The sequence below is a fragment of the Protopterus annectens genome, chromosome 1.part0 (assembly GCF_019279795.1).
Source record: "Protopterus annectens isolate FY-2018-M chromosome 1.part0, PAN1.0, whole genome shotgun sequence".
Classification (NCBI taxonomy): domain Eukaryota; kingdom Metazoa; phylum Chordata; order Ceratodontiformes; family Protopteridae; genus Protopterus; species Protopterus annectens.
The window spans coordinates 1,288,195,453-1,288,221,027 of NC_056725.1; the positions used below are offsets into that span (position 1 = coordinate 1,288,195,453).

The 25,575-nt window shown below is 41.9% G+C and overlaps 1 protein-coding gene across 1 annotated transcript in view; it reads right to left on the reverse strand.

Annotated features, from left to right (window-relative positions):
* Window positions 1-25,575, reverse strand: part of LOC122797608 (major histocompatibility complex class I-related gene protein-like) — a 529,522-nt gene that overhangs the window by 273,556 nt on the left and 230,391 nt on the right. The window contains exon 2 of the mRNA XM_044066170.1: window positions 5,119-5,394. Within this exon, the coding sequence (XP_043922105.1) occupies window positions 5,119-5,394 (276 nt within the window). The remainder of the gene's footprint in view (window positions 1-5,118; window positions 5,395-25,575) is intronic.

Genomic DNA, 25,575 nt, shown 5'->3' on the forward strand with positions numbered 1-25,575 from the left:
AATAACCTCTGGAAAGTATTCTCTGCGCCCACTGATCATTTGTAATAGAGTGCCAGGCAGCTTGGTGCAGAGAAAAACGAGCCCTGACTGCTTCCAGAGGAAAGCAATCGAGCAGTGCTTCAGGAGCACTGATAAGGTTGTCCGGAGAAAGAATCCCTGGAGTCCTGATTTCAGGGACCCCCTCTGCCCCGAAAGGAGCGTCTTCCATTATTGGAACCCCCTCTGCCTCTGGGGGAATCCTCACCAAGTGCACTTCGGAAAGGGCCTTGAGATTTTTTGTGCCATATCTTTAAACTCCTCTGGTTCCTGGAGAAAGAGCGCTGAGGTTTGGAAAAACATAGGCCAATGGCAGACAAGGTTTTTCCATCCTGCTCGTACCTGGCTAATGTGTCCTTCACTTTAGAATCGAACAGAGCAGACAGTTCGATAGGGGCGATCAAGAAGGAAGACTTGAAGGAGACCACAAGGTCACAAATGCACATCCAGGTGTGGCGTCTTATAACTACACCTGCACCAGCAGCTCTAGCCATCCCTTTGGTTGCGTGGGACAGCAACCTCATGGACGAGTTGGAGATCGACTCTAGAGTAGCAAGCTGGGAAGCAACTTTATTGCGTACCCCATCAGAAACTTGACGCACAAGGATTCCAGAGAGTTCAGAGATGAGATCTCTTTGGAGCCTTTTAAAATATGCCAAGCAATTCAGAGACCTGACCGCAAAGGTCGCTGAAGGAAAAACTCGCTTCCCTAATCTGTCCACCGCCTGGGACTCTCTGTTGGGTGGATGGATGAACAGCAGGACTTTTCTCCGCAAGGTCCTTTTTTGTGGCAGCTGCCACCACCATAGCATCTACTGGTAAGTCTCTAGATCAATGGGGCTGTTCCTCTGGAGGGGAGAGTATCTTGTCTGGTCTCCGGGGAATGGCCTCAATGGTATTAGGGTTCTTCCACGCCTGCTGCACGATGAGCTTGACTAACTCATCGACAGGGTGGGTCACCCAAGAAGTAGAGGGCCCAGAGCCGAAGGCCTGCAGGAATACGGATTCCTCCCAGGAAGAGTTAGAGGGCTTCAAGTCACCCCTCTTCCTCAAAATTTCCAGGATGTATCCAAAGACATTGTCAGGGGGTGACCATGAGGACCTTTCCCATCATCGCAGTCTGTATCCTCAGTGAGGAACTCCTCTGGGGAGTCCATGTGTTTCCTCTTACACGTCCGTTTCTGAGGTGGTTCTTCAGTGGGAGCATCTGAAGAAGACTCAGAAAGGAGGTTACCCTGTACAGGGGTTTCCAGAGGTTTGTGCTCTCAATGTCCTGGGGGGGGGGTGGCCTGTGATAGCTGCAGCTCAGAAGGAGCGGGGGAAGATCCAACATAGGAGGAGTGCTTCCGAAAGCAAGCACCCTCTCCATCACCCAGAAGGCAGGCCCGCCCGAAGAGGAATGGGAGCCCAAAACCAAGGAAGACAATCTCAGAACTGGGGTCACACCCCGCTCTATGTGGCCTACTCCCAGGGACAGAGCCTCAAGCAAAACCGGGGTGGGAGAAGCCCCCCGATCTGAAGACAAAACCAATGAAACACCTGGAGCCGTACCTGGAGCCGGGGTTCCACCCTCCAAGCATGAGACTGAGGAAGGGGTGGTTCCGAAAGAACCAAAACCCAAAGGGGCCTCAGAGAAGGTCACTGTCGGCACCAAGGAAGGGATTCCTCCTGCAGACGTCAGAGCTACAGGCCTCGGAACCGAAGGGTCCAAGGGAGGAGAATACATGGGAGTCATAGGGGCAATGGACCCAAAACCCGGAGTGGGATGGGTTTTAGGAAAATTTGTAATCCCTCCAGCTGTCAGCAGCTGATCGAACAGGCACACCACATCCAATTCAGATAGACTGCTGGTAGACCTTACCGACACTCCTGAGGGGGAGTCAGGTCGGTCCAAAAAGGGGCTAAAGGCTTGTCCTGAAAACGGATCCAAAGACGGGGAGTTCTGGGTCTGTGTTGTAGGAAAAGTCGGCACCGAGGATTCCAGTTTCGAAACAGGCAAAAGGGGGACTATCGGTGTCAGGAAAGGGCTCGGAGCTGAGGGAATAGCTGGAGTGGAAGTCATTATCAGCTCTGAAGAAATTGTCGGTACTGATCTCAGAATGGAGATGGGAGACGTCGGTGCTGAGGTAATGGCAAGCAACAAGGCTGGAGCCGAAATCACACTTGGAACCGTAGCAGTCGGTGCCGGGAGCAGTGTCGATGTGTAAGTCATCAAAAGACCACTGGAGCAGAATTCAGAGCCGAGGTGGTCGGAACCGAAGAGGCGATCTTGTGCTGCGTGGAAGACCTATGGGCCTTATGCTTATGAGGCTTGCCCTTATCACCAACCGGTGAAGAGGGGTCTGAATGAGGAAGGTTTTTGTCCTTAGATGCAGGGGTTGAGAGCATCAGAAAAAGAAGGAAGCAGGCCTTTCAAAATAAGTTTATTTCTTCTTTCATTCAGTGCCCGCTGACTGAAACTGACATAAATCTGACAGGGAGGTTTCACAGATGAGTGGGAAACCCCCAGACAATATACACATTCCTCATGCAGGTTGCTATTGGGGAGTTTACCATTGCAGGAAGTGCAATGCTTAAACCCTGAAGTCCCTTTCTTTTCAGACATACTCAGAAAAAAAATTCAACAATCCAAAAAAGATAGAGAAAGAAAGGAAAAGAGAAAAATACCAACAATGGTATTAAGAGTACCACAAGGGTAAGGAAGGGCATTTACCAACAATGGTAAAATGGTAAAAGGAAGATACACGTGGGTAGAGCTGGTTAAGATAAGAAGGTATAGAAGAGTTTTTAAGAGAAAAACTTATAAAATACTGAAAATTTTGAAAAATACAACACTTAGCTGGAGAGCTCGGTGAAATGCTGCTATATGGCTGCGCTGCAAATAAGATCTGAGGCAACTGGGAGAAGGGCATTGTGGGTAGCAGCTTAGCTAGAGAGTTTTTGCTGTACACGAGCTTGGTATTAGGCCTACTCATTTCCGAGGGCTCGGAACCGAACCCATCAGTGATGAATAGGAAGAAGATTAACAACTTCAGATGCACTCTCTAAAGCCAAAAACACAGACTCCATGGGACTGGACAACATCCCAGGCTGCGTTTTACACGAACTTTAGAAAAAACTGGCTCCCCACTTAAGCACCATGTTCAATAATAGCCTCGCATCAGGCTTTGTGCCCACTGAAAGGCGCACAGCAACAGTTATCTCACTCCAAAAAGGGGGCGCCACCACTGATCCCGGGAACTATCAACCTATTAGCCTGATGAGCCTGGTCTGCAAGGCCATGGAACGTATCATCATGGAACTCATAAACAAAGACATTGGTAATCTCCAAACTCTGGATCCCACCCAGTTCGGGTTTGTGAAAGGCAGATCATGCCTCCTGAACCTGATCGACTTCTTTGAGGCAGTCATCAAAGCCGTAGATGAGGGTAAGGTGGTTCACACTGCCTATCTTGACCTCGCCAAGGCTTTCGACACCCTCCCCCATTCTGGAATTATAGCTAAACTCACTAAACTAGGTATAAATCCCTACATCACAAGATGGGTTGCCAACTGACTCACTGACAGAACCCACACTGCAAAAGTTGCAGACTCCAAATGTGACCTCAAAGCAGTGACAAGTGGAGTACCACAGGGTTCCGTCTTGGGACCTCTCCTGTTTGGTATCTACATCTCTGAAGTACAGGCTAACACAGAAGGCCTCTGGCTAATGAAGTTGGCAGATGACTGCAAACTTGGAGCCATAGTCAAGTCCCCAAATGATGGGGACATCCTACAGAAGGGCCTCGCTGAGACAGATGCCTGGTGTCAGAGCCATGGCCTCAAGCTCAATGCCAAAAAGTGCAGTGTCATCCCCTTTGGTAAAAACTCTGTACCCATGAACTACAACATAGGCAGCAATCTACTTAACACCGAATGTGTGATAAGAGACCTTGGGACCCAGTTGGACAGTAGTCTCTCCTTTGATAGTCACATCACCACAGTAGTCAGGAAGTCCTTCTACGTGGCACACCTCAGCATAATAGAGTTCTCATCCAGGAAAAAAGGTAATTGTTTGCCTCTACTTGACACTCATTAGACCCATTATAGAGTACAACGCCCCTTTTGGAATGTACCTCACAAGACATCTGCAGCAGCCGGAAAGGCCACAGAAGTATCTCACAAAGAGGATTACTAGACTCAAACAAATGCCCTACATTGACCGCCTGAAAAAACTCCAGCTTTACTCCGTAGCATATCATCTACTCCAAGGTGATCTCTGCCTAACATATAAAGCTATGTCAAACCCACAGCTGTTGGACATGTTACACCTAAAGAAATCCCAATCCCTCTGAGCTACACGGTCTAGGGACCTAAACCTTGTCACCACAATAAACAGGACAGCTGGAGGGATAGATTCCTGTCCCAGAGACTTCCCATACTGTGGAACAGGCTACCCATCTATGTCAAGCAAAGTTCTTCATTAGCACTCTTCAAGACAAATCTTGATGAGCAGATGGGAAATAGGAAATACACCCCGGGGATCACTTCTGTGTCTCTGCAAACCTTGTTGGCTAGGCTTACATAAGCCCTTGGGCTGATAGCCTAGTACCTACCTATGAACCTATGATTTAGTATGGTCTCATTTTTTAATATCACAAATAACTGGCATTTTAATAGGGGTGTGTACACTTTTTATATCCACTGTACATATGTATATATATATATATATATATATATATATATACATATGCATATATATAAATACACACACACACGTGCGCATGCGCTCGCTCACTCACACACACACACACACACACACACACACACACACACACACACACACACACACAAACACAAACACACACACACACACACACACACACACACACACACACACACACACACACACACACACACACACAGGATATCACATTTCAGTTGTTTACAAACATTTCAGATTTTGTGATATCTAATAAATGCTGGTGATACGTTGAACAGCACTGATTGTAGGACATTCCATATTTTGAAGACTGACTGTCCTTGCAGTAATAACATTGAAAGGTTGTTATGTCTAGCTCAGTAAAATTCAAAATAACTTACCGCTTTTTTCTGTGCCCTGCTGCTTGTACGACAGAATCATTTCCAGGTATGCACGACAGGTCTCATCTAAAAATATATTGCAATTTCTTGCTTTAACTGTCTCACGATTCCAGCTATATGTCATTGTTTCAGCTTGTTGCATGGAAAAAGTCCATTGCAAAGAGTTTTTATCAAATCCCATGAAAGTTTCTCCATCAATAGCATGAAATACAAACCCACTGGTTGTTCCATCAGCATTTGACTTACAGCCAAACATTGTCTGGAAAAAATGCATGCCTGTCATCAAATAAGAATATGCAAGTATTAGAGTAAATATCAGGGAGAGGTGACATAAATGTACAGTAACATTAAACAATGTATGTTTTAATAAGGTAGATGTTTCAACTTTTCTTCAAAATAATTTTTTTAAGAATTTTAAAGGAATAGTATACAAACAGTAAATTATATAAATGGATTGGTTTCACTTTTACTATATTATTCAAAATATATTTGTTTCTAAAAAAATAAACTAAATACCAAAAATATACTTTACCAAACGCAAGTGTCTACAGGTAGCCATTAGTGAATGAGAATATATGAAGAAAAATAGGAGTCAATTATTTATCATATAATGATATTTCCATAAATCAAACTGTTATAAATTACAGTTCAGACAGGTAATATTCATATGCAGAGATGAGAATTGTCTAACCACAAGAGGCACATTGATACAAGGACTGATATCTAGGATAAAACAAGTTTGCAAAACTGGTAAGTCACTTTTTAAAGTCATGTTATACTGAAGTAGGGCTTGTGGGATTCTGCCCCATGTTTTTGGTTTGAAACACAATGTCCTAAGCATAATATTATACCACTTCTGATAGTAAGCAGTGACATAAACCTGCTTCACAATGGATACTATTTCTAATTTTGGGGCCTCACTCATTAACTCGCATTATCATTTTAGCATTTTACTTGCTTGCTGAATATGACTTATATACATTACATATTTGTCTTTATTTATTTATTGACATGTTTATACTGGGAAAGTCCAGCTAGGCCAAGGAACCAATTTTCGGCAGAGGCCTGGGGAGAAAAGCTCCACAATTACTGCAAGTTGTAAATATATGTTGACGGAAGAAGACATAAAAATTAAACAAGATGCATACATTTCTGCAACCCAGAATATAATTTGTACATACAAGTTGCTGGAACAGTCATGGATGTTAAACAAAACACATGCTTATGCAGGTGACATGCAAAACATAAAGCACTTCAACATAAAGGAATCACCATAAAATATAAGTATTATAAACTCTTAATAAAATTACAGACCATAAGTAAATATTCAAATATAGTTCTGGATACTCTAAGGGTGGAAGTTACCAGAAGAAAATATAACATATATAGTGAAAGCCGCGGTGGTGCAGCGGTAGTGTTGTTGCCTCACAGCAAGAGGTTCTCCCGTTCGATTCTCAGCTGGAGTGCGGGGAGTGCCTTCTGTGTGGAGTCTGCATGTCCTCCCTGCAGTTGGATGGCGTTCGAAAGACATGCATAAATGGGCGTGCCTTCGTTGAAGGTTGGATGTCGAGCTGGCACCTCGGCATTCGTGAAAATCTACTGCCAATCATTAGCGGACTGGAGTTCCGCTGTGGTGACCCCTAACCGGGAAAAGCCGAAAGACCAACAAAAACAACAAGTGAAAATATAGTATTAGAGAGAGAAATAGTTATGTATAAGTGTAGTAGTTAAGCATATTTAAGGGAAAGATCAAAACAGGGATTGAAAATACATAGGCAGTCTGAGAATGTAATACAGGTTCATAGTTCATAGGAGGTTACACGCCTAGCCAACTCCAACCCTTACTCCCTTAAGGGTCTAGAGATATGGGCTATGTTATAAGCAGATCTAAATCAGCACTGACAGCCCATATCTAATAGGGACACAGGTGAAATTCCTGGGGTGAATTTGTGGTTCCCATCCAATCATCCAAGTTATGCTTAAAAACGGTTAATGAGGTGCTCTGTTTAACCTGTACTGGAAGTTTATTCCAGAGGAGAGGCAACCTCTGGGAGACATATCTGTCTCTCCAGCAAGTCTTGTTGATGTCACATGCTAGGCTAAGGTCTCTAGAGTGAGTGAATCATGTACCATTTAACTTACGAATCTGCAGCATTTCCATTAAGGCAGAATCAAAGGTTGCTCTGTATGCAAGGCACAGGTTGCCTCTGAGGAGTCTACATGATACAGAGTACAGTGACAGTGATATCAGTATGTCCATGTACGACATGTGTTGAAGATCCTAAATTTTCTTTGTGAGGAACCACTGAGGTCTTTCCAGTTGCTGCAGGTGCCTGTTTAGGTACAAATCAAAGGGAGCACTGTACTCTATTATTGACCTGATGAGGGAAGAATACGGGGGGGGGGGGGTTATAACCTCTTTTGTTCTGGAAGGTATGCCCTTGCTTATGAAGTGAGCAACATAGGAGGTCTTCTTTACCACCGTGGAGACATGGTGATCAAAAGTAAGATTATTGTCAACCTGTGTGCCCAAATCTCTCTTCCACTGATTTAGAGCTTAGGGCGTTGTTATTAATATTGTAATCTGCAGGGACATCACCTTTGCCAAATATATAAAAATCAGGCAGCAACTGAATGTACCAAAAAAACAAAAAAAAAAAGAATATAAGATGAAGGATCAGGTGAGAAGGCAAGAAATGTGAAAAATGCATAAATATAGTTGCCAGTACAGAAAACTCCTGGAAGAACCTCATGTTGATCAGGATCAAACACAGGAATGGTTACTGAGAGGCGAATTCAAACCAAGAGATGAAGGGTTAATATTGGTGGCCCAAGATAGTGGGCTATGTACATGTTGGTTTACAAAGTCCATTGAACATGTGGGAGAAGCAGACAAATGTAGGTTTTGTAGAACAGAATTGGAAACAGTTGCACACCTTGTTGCTGCTTGTGATATACTAATGGCAGAAGGACTGTATACTGAAAGGCATAATAATGTGGCAAGACTGTTGCACTGGGGATTGTGCAAACATTACAATACTGAAGTAGCTGAAAAACACTGGAAACATGAGCCACAAAGCATCAGAGAAAATGATGACGTTTACATCACATGGGATCACCCATTACCAAAAGTTCAAAAGATAGATGCGAGAAAACCAGATATAGTGGTCCATGAAAATAAGACAAAAGTAACATTGATCACTGAAATTGCTACACGCAGTGACTACAGTGTCTTGCGTACACAGACACACAAAGTCATAAAACATCAGGATTTGCAGGCAGAAACAAGAGCAATGTGGAAGAAAGATACCCAGACAGTTCCAATAGTAGTAGGAGCAACAGGTCTTATAAAAAAGAATTTACAGTCTTATTTAGATATGTTACAGTACATGTAACTCCATATCGAATTGCAGAAGGAGTCATTACTGGGCACATTGCGGGTGCTGCGAAGAACACTTCTTGCTGACATCAAAGATTGAAACAAAACTAATTTCATGAATTTTAATCATACTTTGACTTAGGAATGGGGTCCATTCCCATCATGGTAACCTGTAAATGGTTCATCTCCCAGGCCCATGCTTACAGTTATCAAGGGTATCAAAACTTGTCAGAGATTTGGGATGCATGGCTAGGCTTAAAAAGGTCCGTATAGTCATTAGCCTAGTAAACACCCATGAACCTATGGTATTAGAAACCCAAAAGACTTGGAATAATTAAAAAAGATGATACTGCATTTTTTGCAATGAGTTTAACACCATGACTTTGGATCCAAATATTGGGTTGTGTAAGTCCTTCTTGTAAAATGTTAACATAATTTGGGGACTAAATGACTGCACACATTGTCAGCCACAGATCTTTTGCTTTTGTCTGTACTTCTGAAAAGTAGTAGGTTGGGAGGGTGGCTTAATGGCAAAGGTGTTTGCCTTGCAAACACAAGGTGCAGGGTTTGAGTCTCACAAAGGATAATTGTCTAGGCTTATAATGGCTCGCAAGGGCAGTTAGCTTAGTACTAAACTATGAACAACAGAGGCCCCAGCACCGATCCCTGTGGAACACCACTGGTAACAGGTCTGCTGGTGGAGGTGGAATCCCCTATTTTGAGTGTATGTGTTCTGTTGGTGTGCCAGTTTGCACACCACCTGACAGTATATGGGTTGACCCCCAGCTGGGAGAGTTTTTCAATGATGCCTGAGTCAAGGATTTTGCCAAAGACTTTGGCCAAGTCTAGGAAGCCCGTATGCACAGATTTGCCTTCGCCCAGGGCTTTGGTGACAGTCTCAAAGAAGACCACCAGGTTCGATAGGCAGGATCTCCCTTTAACAAAACCAAACTGTGTTTTGTCAAGAGTTTGAAGGTCTCCTATATCCCTGTTGATAACGTCCATGATGATTCTCTCCATAGCCATGCAGATAAGCCTGGTTAGGCTAATGGGTCTATAGTTCCTGGGGTCAGTGGATATACCGCCTTTGTGCAAGGGGATGACGGTAGCTGTTTTCCATTCAGCATGGACAAAACCAGTGCTTAGGCTGTGGTTGAAAAGAGTACCTGATGGTGTTGCTAACTCCTGTTTTAAATCATTGAGAATGCAATCTGGGATGCTCTCAGGTCCCATATAGGCTGCGATTTTTTGGCCTTGGAAAGAGTGGTTAGGACCTGCTCTTTAGAGATACTAGACAGAGACTAGGTAGTAAGAATGTTTTGGTGTATATGTGGTGGGGACAGGGTGGGGGAGAAGTTTTCACTGAACCTGTATGCTAGCAGGTTGGCTATTTCCACTGGTTCAGTATATGTGGTACTATTCACTATCAGTTCAGTGCAAATCTGGGCTTTTCCTTTAAGGTTTTGGATGTAGTTAAAGAATGCCTTATGGTTATCCTTAGATAGGAATGCTAATCTAGATTTGTAGTTAGCTTTAAAGAATTTTACAAGATGTCTTATTTGCTTGTTCATGCTGAGAAGGGTGTGCTTCCGGTTCTGAGATCATTCCTTCTTATGCTTAGACAGCAATTTTTTTTCCTCTTATTGTATAACCTGTTTATGGTGGATGTCCACCAGGCAGGCTTGTTTTTTTCTTCAGGATGTTGCTTTGGTCCTATCAGGAATGGTTGAGTCAATACAATTTTATAGCTATTTATACAATGCATTGGTGTATATCCCAGTATAGGTGTCCTTGCCATCAGTGGGGACTGGAGCTTTGAAGGTATTAATGTTTTCCCTTAAGAGGCTGTAGTTGGCTTTAGAAAAGTTTTTAGCTTAAGTTCTCCTGGGGGGGGGGGGGGGGTCTGATGCTATTGTTACTTCAAAAGACTGATTTGTTCAGACTTCACCAGGGAGGGATGCACACTTGTGGTGTTTCACTGTTTTACCATGTTGGTGAGTACCAAGTTTAAAACGTTTGGGTCCCTTATGGGGGTGCTAACTATCTGCTCCAAGGGATTTGAGTTAATGAAGTCCAAGAACCTTTGAACAAGTGTGTTTGTACACATATATTTTATCCAGTCTATGGATGGGTAGTTAAAGTCACCCATAGGCAGGGTGTTTGGTTGTATTTTGAGCGACTCAAGTAGATCTAAGTAGGCAGTGTGGATATCATGGTTCATGGAGGGGGATCTATAGCTGATGATAACTTGGAGAGGGGTCTTTCTTCTAGTTATTTGCACATGGAGTAACTCTAGGGAATCATTCTGTTTAACCAGTCTGGAGGTGTATTTCTCTTTGATGAATATTCATACTCCTCCTCCTCTTGTTTTCACATGTTTATTTTGTGGTCTGAACGTGTGAAAGGCATTATATCCCGCTATGGCCGTGGTGCTGTCAGCAGCCTTGAACCAAGTCTCTGTGACTGCACAGATGTCTGCATCTTCCAAGGTTTGGAATGCTTCCAGTGAGTGCAGTTTCAGATTTAGACTCTCAGCATTTAGCAGCATAACCTTAACGTTGTTTTTTGAGGATATTTTTACATCAGGGAATTTTGTTTTTATGACATTGCCTAAAAAGGCACTATGGGGGAGGCAAGAGCCTTAGCCAGCAGCCAAAAGCACAGAGGTGATAGCTGGAGACCATCTCTGGCAAAGTATTGTGGCCTATCAACCATATCATCCCAGGTTGAGAGATACTGGACCGCCTTAGAATGACACCAGAAACTAAACCAATTGTTGAACTCAATAATTTTTCTCTGTATTGAGGCATCATCCTAGGTGAAAGTAGAATGCTGCTTAAGGTTACGGACATACCTGCCTGGGACACATAATCAGAGAGCTCAGTCATGTCTCTCTTCATATAGTCCAGTGAAGTACATCTCTAGTCGTTCACACCAACATGGAAGTGTCGTGAGCTGACAAGTTGGTTAGTATCTGATATACTGATTTGTGAGCGAAAGAGCCTAGATTCTAGATTTTTAATATAGATGCAGCTTTCACATATTGAATTTGTGTGAATTAGGAGAAGTGGGCTGTCAGTGTACATGAGCCAATTGCTACATTGCCTCAGGATGCCCATGTCGATCAAGTTGGCTGGAGAAATGCTGGAAAATTGTACATTCATGATGCTAGGTGAAGTACTGTGGTCATTAACAGGGAGGGGAATAGAAGGACCAGGTGTGGCTAAGAGACTGGAAAAATTCTAAACTACAAGAGACTTAATGAGTAAGACTTGTGGAGGAACCTCAGAGTATCAGCTGAGTGTCTAACCGAGCACAGCAGCAAGAAACCTCAGGTGGGGCACAAGCAGTTAACTAAGGGAAAAATAACTGCCAATGGTATCCTCCACTGTGTGGTAATGCACGGTTTTATGGGTGGTGAGCACCATGCAAACCTGATCTAATGCAGGCATCAAGCAGCAATAAAATTAAACTGATTTCAAACACTCTAACCAATAGTAGCACAGTAGACTGGGCCCTGCACCAACAATTACCACTCAGGCAAGTCCTAAGCTAACACTCTACTCTCACTAGGGTGTAGGGAGAGGCCCTCTTTTGTGAAGGAAAAGCTGGATTGGTGCTCAGAAACTGCAAAAACCAGACTGGGTCCAGTAGATCTAAACCAAGTCAATGCTAGGCTAAAAGTGCAGGAAACAGAAAAAATACAGTAAAATGCAGTTTAAAAATAACAGCACACAGTAAAATACAATGCAAGAAGTGCAGATCAAGTAAAAATTATACTTATTTTTCTGTAGTAGGCAGTGGATGCTTCAGATAACACAGAAGATTGATTGATTGTTGCCAACCTCTAAATTAACCAAAGGGAAAGCCCACGACCGAGACTTATTCCACTAATCCCCAACTCAGATGGGTCCCTGGCTGTACACTTCTGCCACAAGGGTGCAGGGGGGCCTTCTTCATGTAAGATGGCTGGTTTTAGTGTTCATATGATACCAAACAGTCTAGATTCAGCAAGCCTGAATCTAGCCTATGCTATAAAATGCAGAAGTACTAGAAATTCAAAGTGCAGAAAATTGCAGACACAACAGAAAAAAAACAGTTTAAATAAAGCAGCAATTCAGTAAAATACTCCCACAAGAGTGCAGACCACAAACCTTCCTAGTGTGAAATAACTGGTCTGGAACCCAAGTGCTTAAACCACAACATAGACATTTAGAATACAGACACAATAAACCTTCACCAGCAACTCCCAGCTTAGAAAGGTGTAGGCTACACTCTCCTGCCACAAGAGTCTAGACCACAAATCTGCCTAATGTAAAATAACTGTTTTGGAGCCCAAGTGCTTAAACCAGAACTAAGATAGCCAGCTTTAGGAACTAGTGAAGCCTGCGGTTGCTGGGGGCCCCCTGTTCTTGGGGGGTACCCAACCACAGCAAAATATCTTATCTTGATATTTTGTAACATGTCTGTCAAACTAGCAAAAGCTAGTACAGCAATCTTGTGTACTTAATAAATCAGGTGGGTAATAACTCTTATTTATATCTCCTTTAAAATTCAAAGATATCAATGGTTATAGTAACAACATTTTATCAATTAACAGGTTTCACAATCCCATTAATATTTTACCACTGACATAGTGCCTCTGGCTTAGTTAAACCGTGCTTGCTGGACATTCTCTCCACTAAAAGCAGCAATACAGCCAGCTTTAGAAACTTGCAATACCTGTGTCTGCAAAGGGGGCTCCTTAATCATCCTTGATTGTGAGGGGGCCCCACAAAAGCAGCTGATGGATAGAAAAAAATGAGGAAAAATGTATTAATTTTCTGATTATGCTCTTTAACCTGAACAGGGCTGTGGTATGACCATATCAGGATAAAGCTGATAATGAAAATAAACAAGGTAAGCAGTACAGAGATCAGCAGGCTGGAGTGACTGGTTTGAGTGCAAACCTTGTATTTTAAGAAGAGCTGATCCTTCTGATCTTCAGGGATGTTTTTTTTCTTTCAGGGAGTTTTATGAACACTGATAGAACACCAGATATCACAATTCTCAACTTCTTTGCAAAATAATTCAGCACAATTCCAAAAATAATAGCAAAATAAAGGCTCAAAATCAGGAACACGTTTTAAATATTACTCTAATTCACTTTAAAAAGTTAGTAGAATAACACCTTTTGCATCAACATGCATTTTGTGGACAATAAGAGGTATAAACCTTTGATGCCTGGAGTTACTGACTTTGGGTATTCCTGAATGATTCATTAGCAAATCAAAATTGTTACAAAGGATAGAGCAAAATTATGGGCAAATCAGGGAAGGTCTGTAAAATCAGAGATAGTGACAGGTATGCATTACACCTCACTGAGGTAAATAAAAGTGACTTATCCCTGCTCCTGTTTGACGACTGCTAAACAGCATTTGCTGATGTGGTGTGGCAGTATCAGTGCTGCACAATGTATTGCTATTTGCTGAAATAAGTACAAAACTAGTATTACTATGGTGTGTGTGTGTTTTTGTAACAAATATCACTGATTTTTATCTCTGCATACACCTAATAACGCCAGGACACATACATTATTCTCCCGGGTATTAGTGAAAAATGTAGCTAACAAGTAATTATATTTCAAAAGTAATGCATAAAAGATATCACAGAACATTCAGACACTTCAATCTTCAAGGAGTCTGGTGGCACCCACTCCCCAGACTGTATAAATTGATACAGAGGGCCCCACAAAATCTGTTGCTGGTTTTGGAAAACTGAGAAAATTTTATTAATTTTCTGATTATGCTCTTTAACCTGAACAAGGTTGACCCTGTTAGGATAAAGCTGATAATCGCCTCTGCTCTCAGCTGCACCCATTCCAAAACCAGCCCTGCTGAGATGCGTGTGTACAGAAAGCTGCAGTAGGTTATGGGGGGGGGGTTCTTTTTTAATTTTCATTACAGACTAACCATAGAGGTATACGTATGAGGTCATTACAGCTTTTGTTTGGGCTAAGGACAGTGTGATCATTGTTTGTATTACTTTTCTCACAGACCACAGAGGTGTGCAAAGACCGTTACTATAGCTTGTCTAGGGGCAGTGTGTACTGTCTAGGACAACAAAGTTGAATACATTACTGTAATCGTTATTCTTTTCACTTTCCTCACAATCACACTTCAGGCTTGTATACAGGTAGCTGCCTTTGACAGTTTGGGTTGAGGAGTGAGAAGGCATGCTATGTGTATGTATGTCAGCACTCAATTGAAACACATGACTTTGGCAGTTTGAACATCTGCATTCATCCCAGTCGAACACCAGAGGGATGCATAGGCAGTGACTATCTTTTTTTCTTGTGGGAGGGGGGGTTAGGGAGGCAGGCTATATTCCCAAATTGGACCTATGTATCCAGACAACAAATGACTTGTTAGTTTGTTGTGAGCTACTATTTTGTCATCTTTGAATATTAAGCCTTCGGCACAACTTATGTCTTTCTTGAAAGAAAAAGAAAGACTGAAATTATTTTCTTACTCATGTTTTTTGTTTAGGAAACCACTGAATTAAAAGGTTGGAAAATGCTCTAAAATGCATCCCAGAACATCTGTAGCCCTATGGCTTCTTTGGCCCTGGCTTATCTGAGTTGTTTCCTAAATGGTTATTACTTTGTTATCTTGGTCAGGAAAAATGTGCTGAAAGGATGCAAAGAAAACTTAAACTGAACAGCAACACTGAATTTCTTTCCTTAATCATAATTTTTGTTCAAGCCATCATTCGATGAAAACATTATATAAAAAAATAAATAAATAAATAAAACGCACTTTAGAGCATATAGACAGCATTTCACCTAAATCAAGACCTATACATAGAGTTGCTATAATGTATCATTGTTGTAATTAAAATACCAGTAACTGTGAAAGCCTCTCTGTGAGATGGGTGAACATAGTGTAGTACATAGACCTGTTGTACTGTAAGAGCATTGTAGCTACAGGACATTCTGTGCATACTACTCCTAAAAGTTTGCAGCATGAACTAAAAGGCTGCTTTTGGGGGATGGCAATGACAGGGTGATACTCTGACGGAAGTGCCTAGGGAGCCCCCAAACTTGACATTTGCTGGGGCCCCCCAAAATGCTAACACCAGCCCTGCTACGACACTTTTAGAATAGCAGACACAATAATCCTTTAACCAGCAAATCCAGCTTACAAGGGTGTAGGCTATCCCGTCCTGCCACAAGAGACTAGACTAAAAATCTTCCTAAATAACTGGTTTGGAACCCAAGTCTTTAAAGCAGAACAAAGACACTTAGAACAACAGCCACAATAAGCCTTCAGCAGAGACTAGGAAGATAAGGACGGTTTAGCCAGGAGTATGCCAAAAGCATAGCTAAGACTCAGATAGAAATTATCTTAGTGTGAGTTGATAGGTCACAGGTTCAAAGGAGGTTACTAGGCTAATGACCTTGGGCCTTTACATGCCAAGCCATGTAAAAAACCCAGAGAACCGTAGCTGACCACAGTTAGATTGTCATTGTTTGCAGAGTGATAACATGATCAGCACTAAGTGTCCCTGTCCATGAGGGTCATAGGTGCCACCCCCAGGGGTGAATTTGTGATTTCCCATCCAGCTGTTAAAGCTGCACTTAAATAGGATCATTGAGGAGCTCTGCTTCACATGAAGTGGAAGCTTATTCTAGAGGAGCAGCAATCTCTGGGAGACATATCTGTCTCTTGTACAAGTTCTATTAATGTCACAGGCTAGGTTGAGATCCTGAAGTAAGTGTCTCTTGTCCCATGCAATTTGTAGATTGCAGGATTTCCATTAGAGCAGGATCAGAGACTGCTCTGCAGGCCAGACACAGGTCGCATCACAGCAGCCTGTATGATATGGAGTACAGTGATATGGCTTTCAGTCTTTCCCTGTAGGCCATGTCTTGGAGGCCCTAAGTCTCTTTGTTAGAAACTTCTGTGTTCTTTCCAGCTGCTGCAGGTGTCTGGTGAGCTACATACAGAAGGGATCATTGTACTCAATTAGTGGCCTGCTAAGGGCCAAATACAGTGGAGTAATGACCTCCCTGGTCTTGAATGCGATATCCTTATTTATGAGATGGGCAGTGTAGAAGGCTTTCCTCACTACTGTGGACAACACATGGTGATCAAAGTTTAGATTGCTATCAGCCTGTGTTCCTAAGTCTCGCACCACTGTGCTTGGGCTTGGAGGGGTCCTGTCAATATCGTAACTAGCAGAGGCTACTTATCTGCCAAAGGGGAAATGAGGCATTTTTTTGCATTTAGTTTCAGTCCATGGCCCTGGCACCAATTGTTTGTCTGTGTTAGTCCCTTCTTTAATTTGTTGATATCATTGGGTGACTCTATGATTGTGTCCAGTTTATAGTCACCTGCAAACTTAGTAAGCCACAGGGTTTGGAAATGGGCCTATCAGACAGTGGTGTTGAATTCAGGTTTTAGTGACAGAACTAGAGCACAGATTATGTCCATGGGATGTATGTGGTTTATAGATATAAATGAGTTGTTTATTATCAGATCAAAGAGGTCTAGTTGTATGTTAGCTGTGAAGAATAGTGCTTACAGCAGGGCATGTGGAAAGTTTGTGTAGTATATAATATATAGCAACTAAATGATTCTTTGTCAGGTGGAAAGGTAATTTGAAACATTTCTGTTATTTAAGTGCCAGAAAGTGGTAGGTATATCATTTATTTCCAGTGAATCTTGCAACTTTGTTGTAAAATAGTTCTAGTCTGGTTTTAATTGAGGCTTGAAGGATAGGAGCTCCTTAAACCTGTGAGGGGAAGAGGCAGGTGGTTGCTAGAGTGGATTTAGCTGTGTCTGTAAGGAAGTCCTTGTATCTACAGAGAATTCCTATGTTGTGGTGATTTGTTTTTCTTTTATTTTGAATGTGGAGGTCAAATTTAAGATCATCACATATTGTCATTCCTAGCAAGTTTGTAACAGACACAACTTCAGTTTATGTATTGTTCAGAGACCTCATTTTGAATTTAGTTTTGTCTTCTGTATTCGCTTTAGGGAAGAAAAAAAGCAACAGATTTGCTAGATTTCAGCAGTAGTCGGACATTATGTAGCCATTTTTCAACACAGGTAAAGGTTCCTTGTGTTATTTGCTGAAGATATGTTTGGTTATCAGAAGAGCATATAAGCATGGAGTTATTTGCATACTGTATGGGGGGCCTGACAGGAAATTATATGAAGATTGTTGATGAAGATATTAAAAAGAAGAGGTTCAAAAACAGAGCCTTGAGATACACCAGTGGTGATGGCAGATATGGAGGGAGAGTATTCTGCCATTTTTCAGATTACTCTCTATCAGATATACAGCTGTTGAACCAGTGGAGAGTCTGAGGTGAGGTTATAGTCCAAGAGATGGCACTTGTTGCCAAGGTTTATTATGAGAGACTGTGTTGAAGGCCTTGGACAAATCAAGGAAAAAGTGAGGAGGCAAATTTGCCAGAGTCTCTAGCTTTATTGATAATATCAATAAAGGATAATAAAGTGGTAGTTCTGCTGTAGCCTAGACAGATGCCCTGCTGAGTAGAGGTTAAGATAACATCTCAGCAGCCTGTATGATACAGAGTACAGTGATATGGCTTTCAGTCTTTCCATGTAGATCATGTCTTGGAGGCCCTAATTCTCTTTGTTAGAAACCTCTGTGTTCTTTCCAGCTGCTGCAGGTGTCTGGTGAGGTACATACAGAAGGGATCATTATACTTAATCAGTGGTCTGATAAGGGCCAAGTACAGTGGAGTAATGACCTCCCTGGTCTTGGATAAGATGCCCTTATTTATGAGATGGGCAGTGTAGAAAGCTTTCCTTACTACTGTGGACACATGGTGATCGAAGTTTAGATTGCTATCAACCTGTGTTCCCAAGTCTTGCACCACTGTGCTTGAGCTTAGAGGGGTGCTGTCGATATCATAACTAGCAGGGGCTACTTCTCTGCAAAAGGGGATAATGAAGCATTTTTTTGCATTTAGTTTCAGTCCTTGGCCCTGGCACCAGTTGTTTGTCTGTGTCATTCCCTTCTGTAATTTGCTGATATCGCTGGGTGACTTTATGACTGTGTCCAGTTTACAGTTGCCTGCAAACTTAGTAAGCCACAGGGTTTGGAAATGGGCCTATCAGATAGTGGTGTTCAATTCAGGCTTTAATGACAGAACTAGAGCACAGACTATGTCCATGGGATGTATGTGGTTTGTAGATAGAAATTAGTTGTTTATTATCAGATCAAAGAGGTCTATTTGTATGTTAGCTGTGAAGATTAGTGCTTAGAGCAGGGTATGTGGAAGGTTTGTCTAGTATATAATGTATAGCAACTAAATGATTCTTTGTCAGGTGGAGAGGTAATTTGAAACATTTCAGATATTTAAGTGCCAGAAAGTGGTAGGTATAGCATTTATTTCCAGTGAATCTTGCAACTTTGTTGTAAAATAGTTCTAGTCTGGTTTTAATTGAGGCTTGAAGGATAGGAGCTCCTTAAACCTGTGAGGGGAAGAGGCAGGTAGTTGTTAGAGTGGATTTAGCTGTGTCTGTAAGGAATTTCTTGTATCTACAGAGAATTCCTATGTTGTGGTGAGTTGTTTTTCTTTTATTTTGCATGTGGACATCGAATTTAAGATCATCACATATTGTCATTCCTATTAAGTTTGTAACAGACACAACGTCAGTTTATGTATTGTTCAGTGACCTCATTTTGAATTTAGTTTTGTATTCTATATTTGCTTTAGGGAAGAAAAGCAGTAGTCGGACATTATGTAGCCATTTTTCAACACAGGTAAAGGTTCCTTGTGTTATTTGCTGAAGATATGTTTGGTTATCAGAAGAGCATATAAGCATGGAGTTATCTGCATACTGTAGGGGGGGGGGCCTGACAGGAAATTATATGAAGATTGCTGATATAGATATTAAAAAGAAGAGGTTCAAGAACAGAGACTTGAGATACACCAGTGGTGATGGCAGATATGGAGGGAGAGTATTCTGCCATTTCACAGATTACTCTATCAGATAAACAGCTGTTAAACCAGTAGAGTGTCTGAGGTTATAGTCCAAGAGATGGCACTTGTTGCCAAAGTTCATTATGAGAGACTGTGTTGAAGGCCTTTGGCAAATCAAGGAAAAAGTGAGGAGACAAATTTGCCAGAGTCTCTAGCTTTATTGATAATATCAATAAAGGATAATAAAGTGGTAGTTCTGCTGTAGCCTGGACAGATGCCCTGCTGAGTAGAGGTTAAGAGCTGTTCTTGTAAGAGGTGCTGGAGAAGTTGTTTGTGGTTACATTTTAAGGATTTTTGAAAAAGGGGACAATATTGCAATGGGATGGAAATCAGAAAGGTCTGTAGAGTTGCCACCATTACACAGGAGACTAATGAAAGACTTTTTCCCAAAGAGAGGGAACACAGGATTCAAATACAGATCTGTTAATTAGGATGGACACTTGTAGGCTGTGGCATCAGTGACTAATTTAAGGTTTTCAAGAGGGAACTTGTCTGCTGCAGTGGAGGTTGGCTTAAGTTTGAGAAATGTTTTTATGGTGTCAATAGGGACAGGTTTAAAGTAAAGATAGAATGATTAGTAGGAGAAGTTTAATAAAAGTGTAACTGAATAGGAATTGATGAAGTACTGGAAGTATTGGTAGACAAAAATAGAGAGATGAGATATTGCAAATTATCTGTGTGGCAGGGGTAGAGGTACACGTATTTGGGTTACTGGGTGGGGGAGGTCAGTTGAGCTAGGGAGAATGGGTGACATCTTGATAAGGACTGCAATTCTTTCAATAAAATATGAATTAAATTTTGTTGCAGACTCTGAGACAGAACAGTTATAGGATGGACTAAGTACCATTTTTGAATCTGGACTTAGTATTGTGTTTATTGATGCCCAGAATGGTTTAGGGCTATTTATGTAGACGTAACACTACTTCTTGTCATTATCATCTTGCTTTTTTGCAGGGTATGAAGAAATGTTTGAGATGTTCTATGTTTCTGCCATTATTTCCATGGTTTGACCCTGTTAAGCATAATAGACTTACTATTATTAGATTTCCAGGGAGAATTACTGCATTTGTTCTTTTCTGACATAATAATACATAGGTATTCAGAGTACTTAGGAATATAGTACTGTATTCACTGACAGCCTCTTCTAGTGGAAGAGTTTCTAAAGTAGACTAGTTGAAAACTTTTAAAATAGATATAGACATTTCTAGATTGAAATTTGAAAGATTGTGGGTTGTTATGAAGTGGTGTGTTTTGGGCTAATGGCTGGCAAGTCTACGGGTATAACACGGTAGGTGGTCATGTAGAGTATCAGGACATGCTCCAGCAGTTATGTACTTTCTAGGGTCTGAGACAAGTAACCAGTCTAGAATTCTTCTTTTATCATCATCATCTTCTTTCGGCTGTTCCCGTTAGGGGTCACCACAGTGGATCATCTGTTTCCATTTCTTCCTGTCCTCTGCATCTTGCTCTGTCACACCAACCACCTGCATGTCCTCTCTCACCACATCCATAAACCTTATCTTAGGCCTTCCACTTTTCCTGTTACCTGGTAGCTTCATCCTCAGCATCTTTTTCTCAATATACTCAGCATCCCTCCTCGGCACATATCCAAGCCAATGTAATCTTGCCTCTCTGGCTTTGTCTCCAAACCTTCCAACCTGGGCTGACCCTCATATACTTATTCCTAATCCTGTCCACCCTCGTCACACCCAGTGCAAATTTTAACATCTTTAACTCTGACACATCCAGCTCTAACTCCTGCCTTTTTGTCAATGCCACTGTCTCCAACCCATATAACATAGCTGGTCTCACTACCCTCTTGTAGACATTCCCTTTCACTCTTACTGGTACTCGTCTGTCACAAATCACTCCTGACGCTCTTCTCCACCCACTCCATCCTGCCTGTACTCTCTTCTTCACCTCTCTTCTACGCTCACCATTACTCTGAACTATTGATCCCAAGTATTTAAACTCATCCACCTTCGCCACCTCTACTCCTTGCATCCTCACCATTCCTCTATCCTCCCTCTCATTCACACACATATATTCTGTCTTAGTCCTGCTGACCTTCATTCCTCTTCTCTCTAAACCATATCTTCATCTCTCCAGGGTCTCCCCCACCTGTTCCCTACTCTCACTACAGATCACAATGTCATCTGCAAACATCATAGTCCACAGGGACTCCTGTCTGATCTCGTTTGTCAACCTGTCCATCACCATTGCAAATAAGAAAGGGCTCAGAGCTGATCCTTGATGTAATAATACCTCTACCTTAAACGCATCCATCACACCCACCGCAGATCTCACCGCTGTCAAAGTACCCTCGTACATATCCTGTACCACTCTTACATATTGGTCTGACACTCCTGCCTTCCTCATACAATACCACAACTCCTCTCTAGGCACTCTGTCATATGCTTTCTCTAAGTCTACAAAAACACAATGCAACTCCTTCTGACCTTCTCTATACTTCTCCATCAACACTCTCAGAGCAAACATCGCATCTGTAGTGCTCTTTCCCGGCATGAAACCATACTGCTGATCACTAATCATCACGTCCCTTCTTAACCTAGCTTCCACTACTCTTTCCCATAACTTCATGCTGTGACTGATCAATTTAATCCCTCTGTAGTTACTACAGCTCTGTACATCACCCTTATTCTTAAAAATCAGTACCAAAACACTTTTTCTCCATTCCTCAGCCATCCTCTCACTTTCCAAGATTTCATTAAACAATCTTGTTTAAAACTCCACTGCCATTTCACCTAAACACCTCCATGCTTCCACAGGTATGTCATCTGGACCAACAGCCTTTCCATTATTCATCTTCTTCATAGCTGTCCTTACTTTCTTCCTTGCTAATCCACTCCACTTCATGATTCACTATCCCCACATCATCCAATCTTCTCTCCCTCTCATTCTCTTCACTCATCAACCCCTCAAAGTACTTGTTCCATCTGTTCAACGCACTCTCCTCGCTTGTGAGTATGTTTCCCTCATTATCCTTTATCACCCTTACCTGCTGCACATCTTTCCTAGCTCGGTCCCTCTGTCTAGCCAATTGGTACAGGTCCTTTTCTCCCTTCTTAATGTCCAACCTTTCATACAACTCTTCATATGCCTTATCCTTAGCCTTCGTCACCTCTCTCTTTGCCATCCACCTCATCTTCTTATACTCCTGTCTGCTTTCTTCTTCTTTGCCAAACCTCTTTCAATGTATACTCTCCTGTACTTCCTCATTCCACCACCATATCTCCTTGTTGTCCTTCCTCTGTCCAGATGTCATACCAAGCACCTTTCTAGCCATCTCCCTTACTAGCTCTGCTGTAGTTACCCAACTATTTGGTAACTCTTCACTGCCACCCAGTGTCTGTCTTAACTCTTCCCTGAAATCCACTTCACAATTACCCTTTTTCAATTCAGGATATATCCAAGTACAGCTGCTGTCCAAAGGTACACGTCCCAGAAAAGGAAAACACTGAGGATGAAAAGACTTGACACGACCACCACTTCAGATATCTGAAGAAGCATGCCAGTGGAGCATGTGAAAGCGCTCATTTTTATCTACTAAACTGGATTTTATATATGTTGTGGTGGTCATGTCCAGTCTTTTCATCCTTTTTCAATTACACCATTTGATCCTTGGTGCTGCCCTCACACTCCTCCTCCTCTTTTTGATCACCAATGTCATCCTACAAACCACCATCCTATGCTGCCTAACTACACTTTCCACGGTCACCACTTTACAGTTTCCAATCTCCTTCAAACTGGCCCTCCTACATAAGATATTCTTCTTTTATGATTACGTTAATTATATCTTGCAAGAGTAGTAAGAAGTTGTGTAAAACCAAATACAATAATGCTTGGTGAAAGACAGATTGTGTTAAGATTTTGCCAGTTGACATTAACATCTCCCAATATGATTTTTTCATTAGTGATAGTATTAGGTATACACGGGAGGACATCTTTCAATACAGGTACATTATTTCTAGAGGGATGTACATTACAATAATGCATAATTTTTTATGGTTTAATTATAGGAAGGTTATACCTATTTCAGCATTATGGAGTTTAGGGATGGAGTTAGAATAAGGGGTGAGATTATGGGTGCTGAGATAATCCAACTGCTTTTTTCTGAAGTCTATAGTTCTGATCATTTTGTTAGATAGGTGTATATTTTATGCTAGGCTTGAGCCACATTTCACTAACAGCCAGAATATCTGGTTTATAATGGGATATCTATACATGCAGTTCAGTGATTTTGTCGCAGATGTTATGGAGGTTTATAGTGACAGACTTAGTTTTTTAATTGGACAGGGGGAAGATTGAGGGGTAAAAGAGTTACGTGAGAGAGGGTTGCTTGCTTTAGACGGTGATATTATAGAGATAGGATTGGGAATTTGGGTGAAGGGGAACTGTAGATTTAAAGTGGGAGGAGGAGAGGGGTTGGTTGTTAAGGATGTGTGGTGAAGTATTTCCAAATTTTATGTGGGAGGTGGTTATATCATTTCTGTCTAGATTGACATGTAGGTTAGCAGGACCTGGGTTTGGAAGAATATCACCACACTCAGAGATTTTGGAGAAATAAAGTGATGTAAAAACAGAAGCAAAGCTGGTTCAACCAGTGCCCTGGTCCAGTACTATGCACCAGCATTTTTTTTTTTACTTTAAACTGTAGCAAATTACTTGCTTGAGTTTATGCCACAGACAGACTGCTACAGCATTCAGCATTCAGGTTTGAACACAAATGCAATACTGGTTTTTAAAAGCCGATATTTCATTAAAGAAAGATTGGGATCACCTGATTGTACCCCTGACCCTTTGTGCCCGGGGTAATTGCCCTTCTCTCTCCACCCAGGCTACACTACTGGTAATAGATTGCATTTTAGATGTGCATATAAATTATTGCTTTATTTTGTAGTGAGTAAGGTTGCAGTGAGTATTTTGTGTTTGAGGTAGTAGCACAGGGAGATGTTGTATAAGCATGGCGTACTTAACAGCTATGGGTAAATGAATGCCAAGAAGAAGGAGTAGTGGTAGGAACACTCTGACTGGTGATATTTTGAAGGAATAAGCAGTGATATGTGATAAGATGTGTAAAAGAAAGGATATGAGCATGGTAGGGAAGAACATGACTATATATTTTTGTTTTGTTTTGTTTTCTGCCCCCCCCCCCCACACACACACACACACATACATTATCCTTACAGCGCTCTTATCAAGTGCCCCATCTCCATGCTGTGTCTTCCATCAATTACAAACTCCCCCAGACTGACTCCGTACCCTGCTGGGGCCAGATGTGAAACATAGGGGCATCCTGGGGGTCTTGAACATCCAAATTACATTTGAGGGGAATTTTTGTTGTTATACCCTATGCATTTTTCCTACCACCTTCCTTATGTGACTCTACCTCATCTGAGGACTACTCCTCTGACTGGATTATGCCTCCCCTTACAGAGCATCATCAAAAAACCCTCTCCCTCCTGAGATCAGACACTAATTGAACTCAGGTCATCCAGGCCATAGTTAGGGCTCTGTTCCTCTACACCATGGCATGAGTATATGTTGAGTAGTGTACCTGGTAAAGATGATAGATTAGAGTATCAGAGTACAGGAGGAGAAATATATGAAAGTTGAAGTTGCTATTGATTAGGTAGTAGAACAATGTTATTCTGTTGCACAGGCAAGGGAGTTGTTGAATGGAAAGGCTGTGAGAAATAATAATAGGATAGTGGTTGGAGGGAGGTTCATGGAAGAAAGTGATAGGGGGCAAGACTGATGGGAGAACTATGATAGCATGAAAACATGGAGATGGACTAAAGGAGAAAGATGATACGGTAGTAATAAGAAGGAGGCATTTGGAATGAGAAGTAAAGTTGAAGGACTTGTTCAGTACAGGAGCTAGGGGAGGAGTCATTAGGACAATATCTATGGGATAGGATTAACTGATGTGTGGTGGTTGGTGACTGCAGTTGGGGATGTAGTTATGGTTAGAATAACTGAGCAACAGGGTAGGAATTGGGGGTATGGTAAGGAACTGAAGTAAGCCTAAATGCGAACGAAGTGGAATCCACCC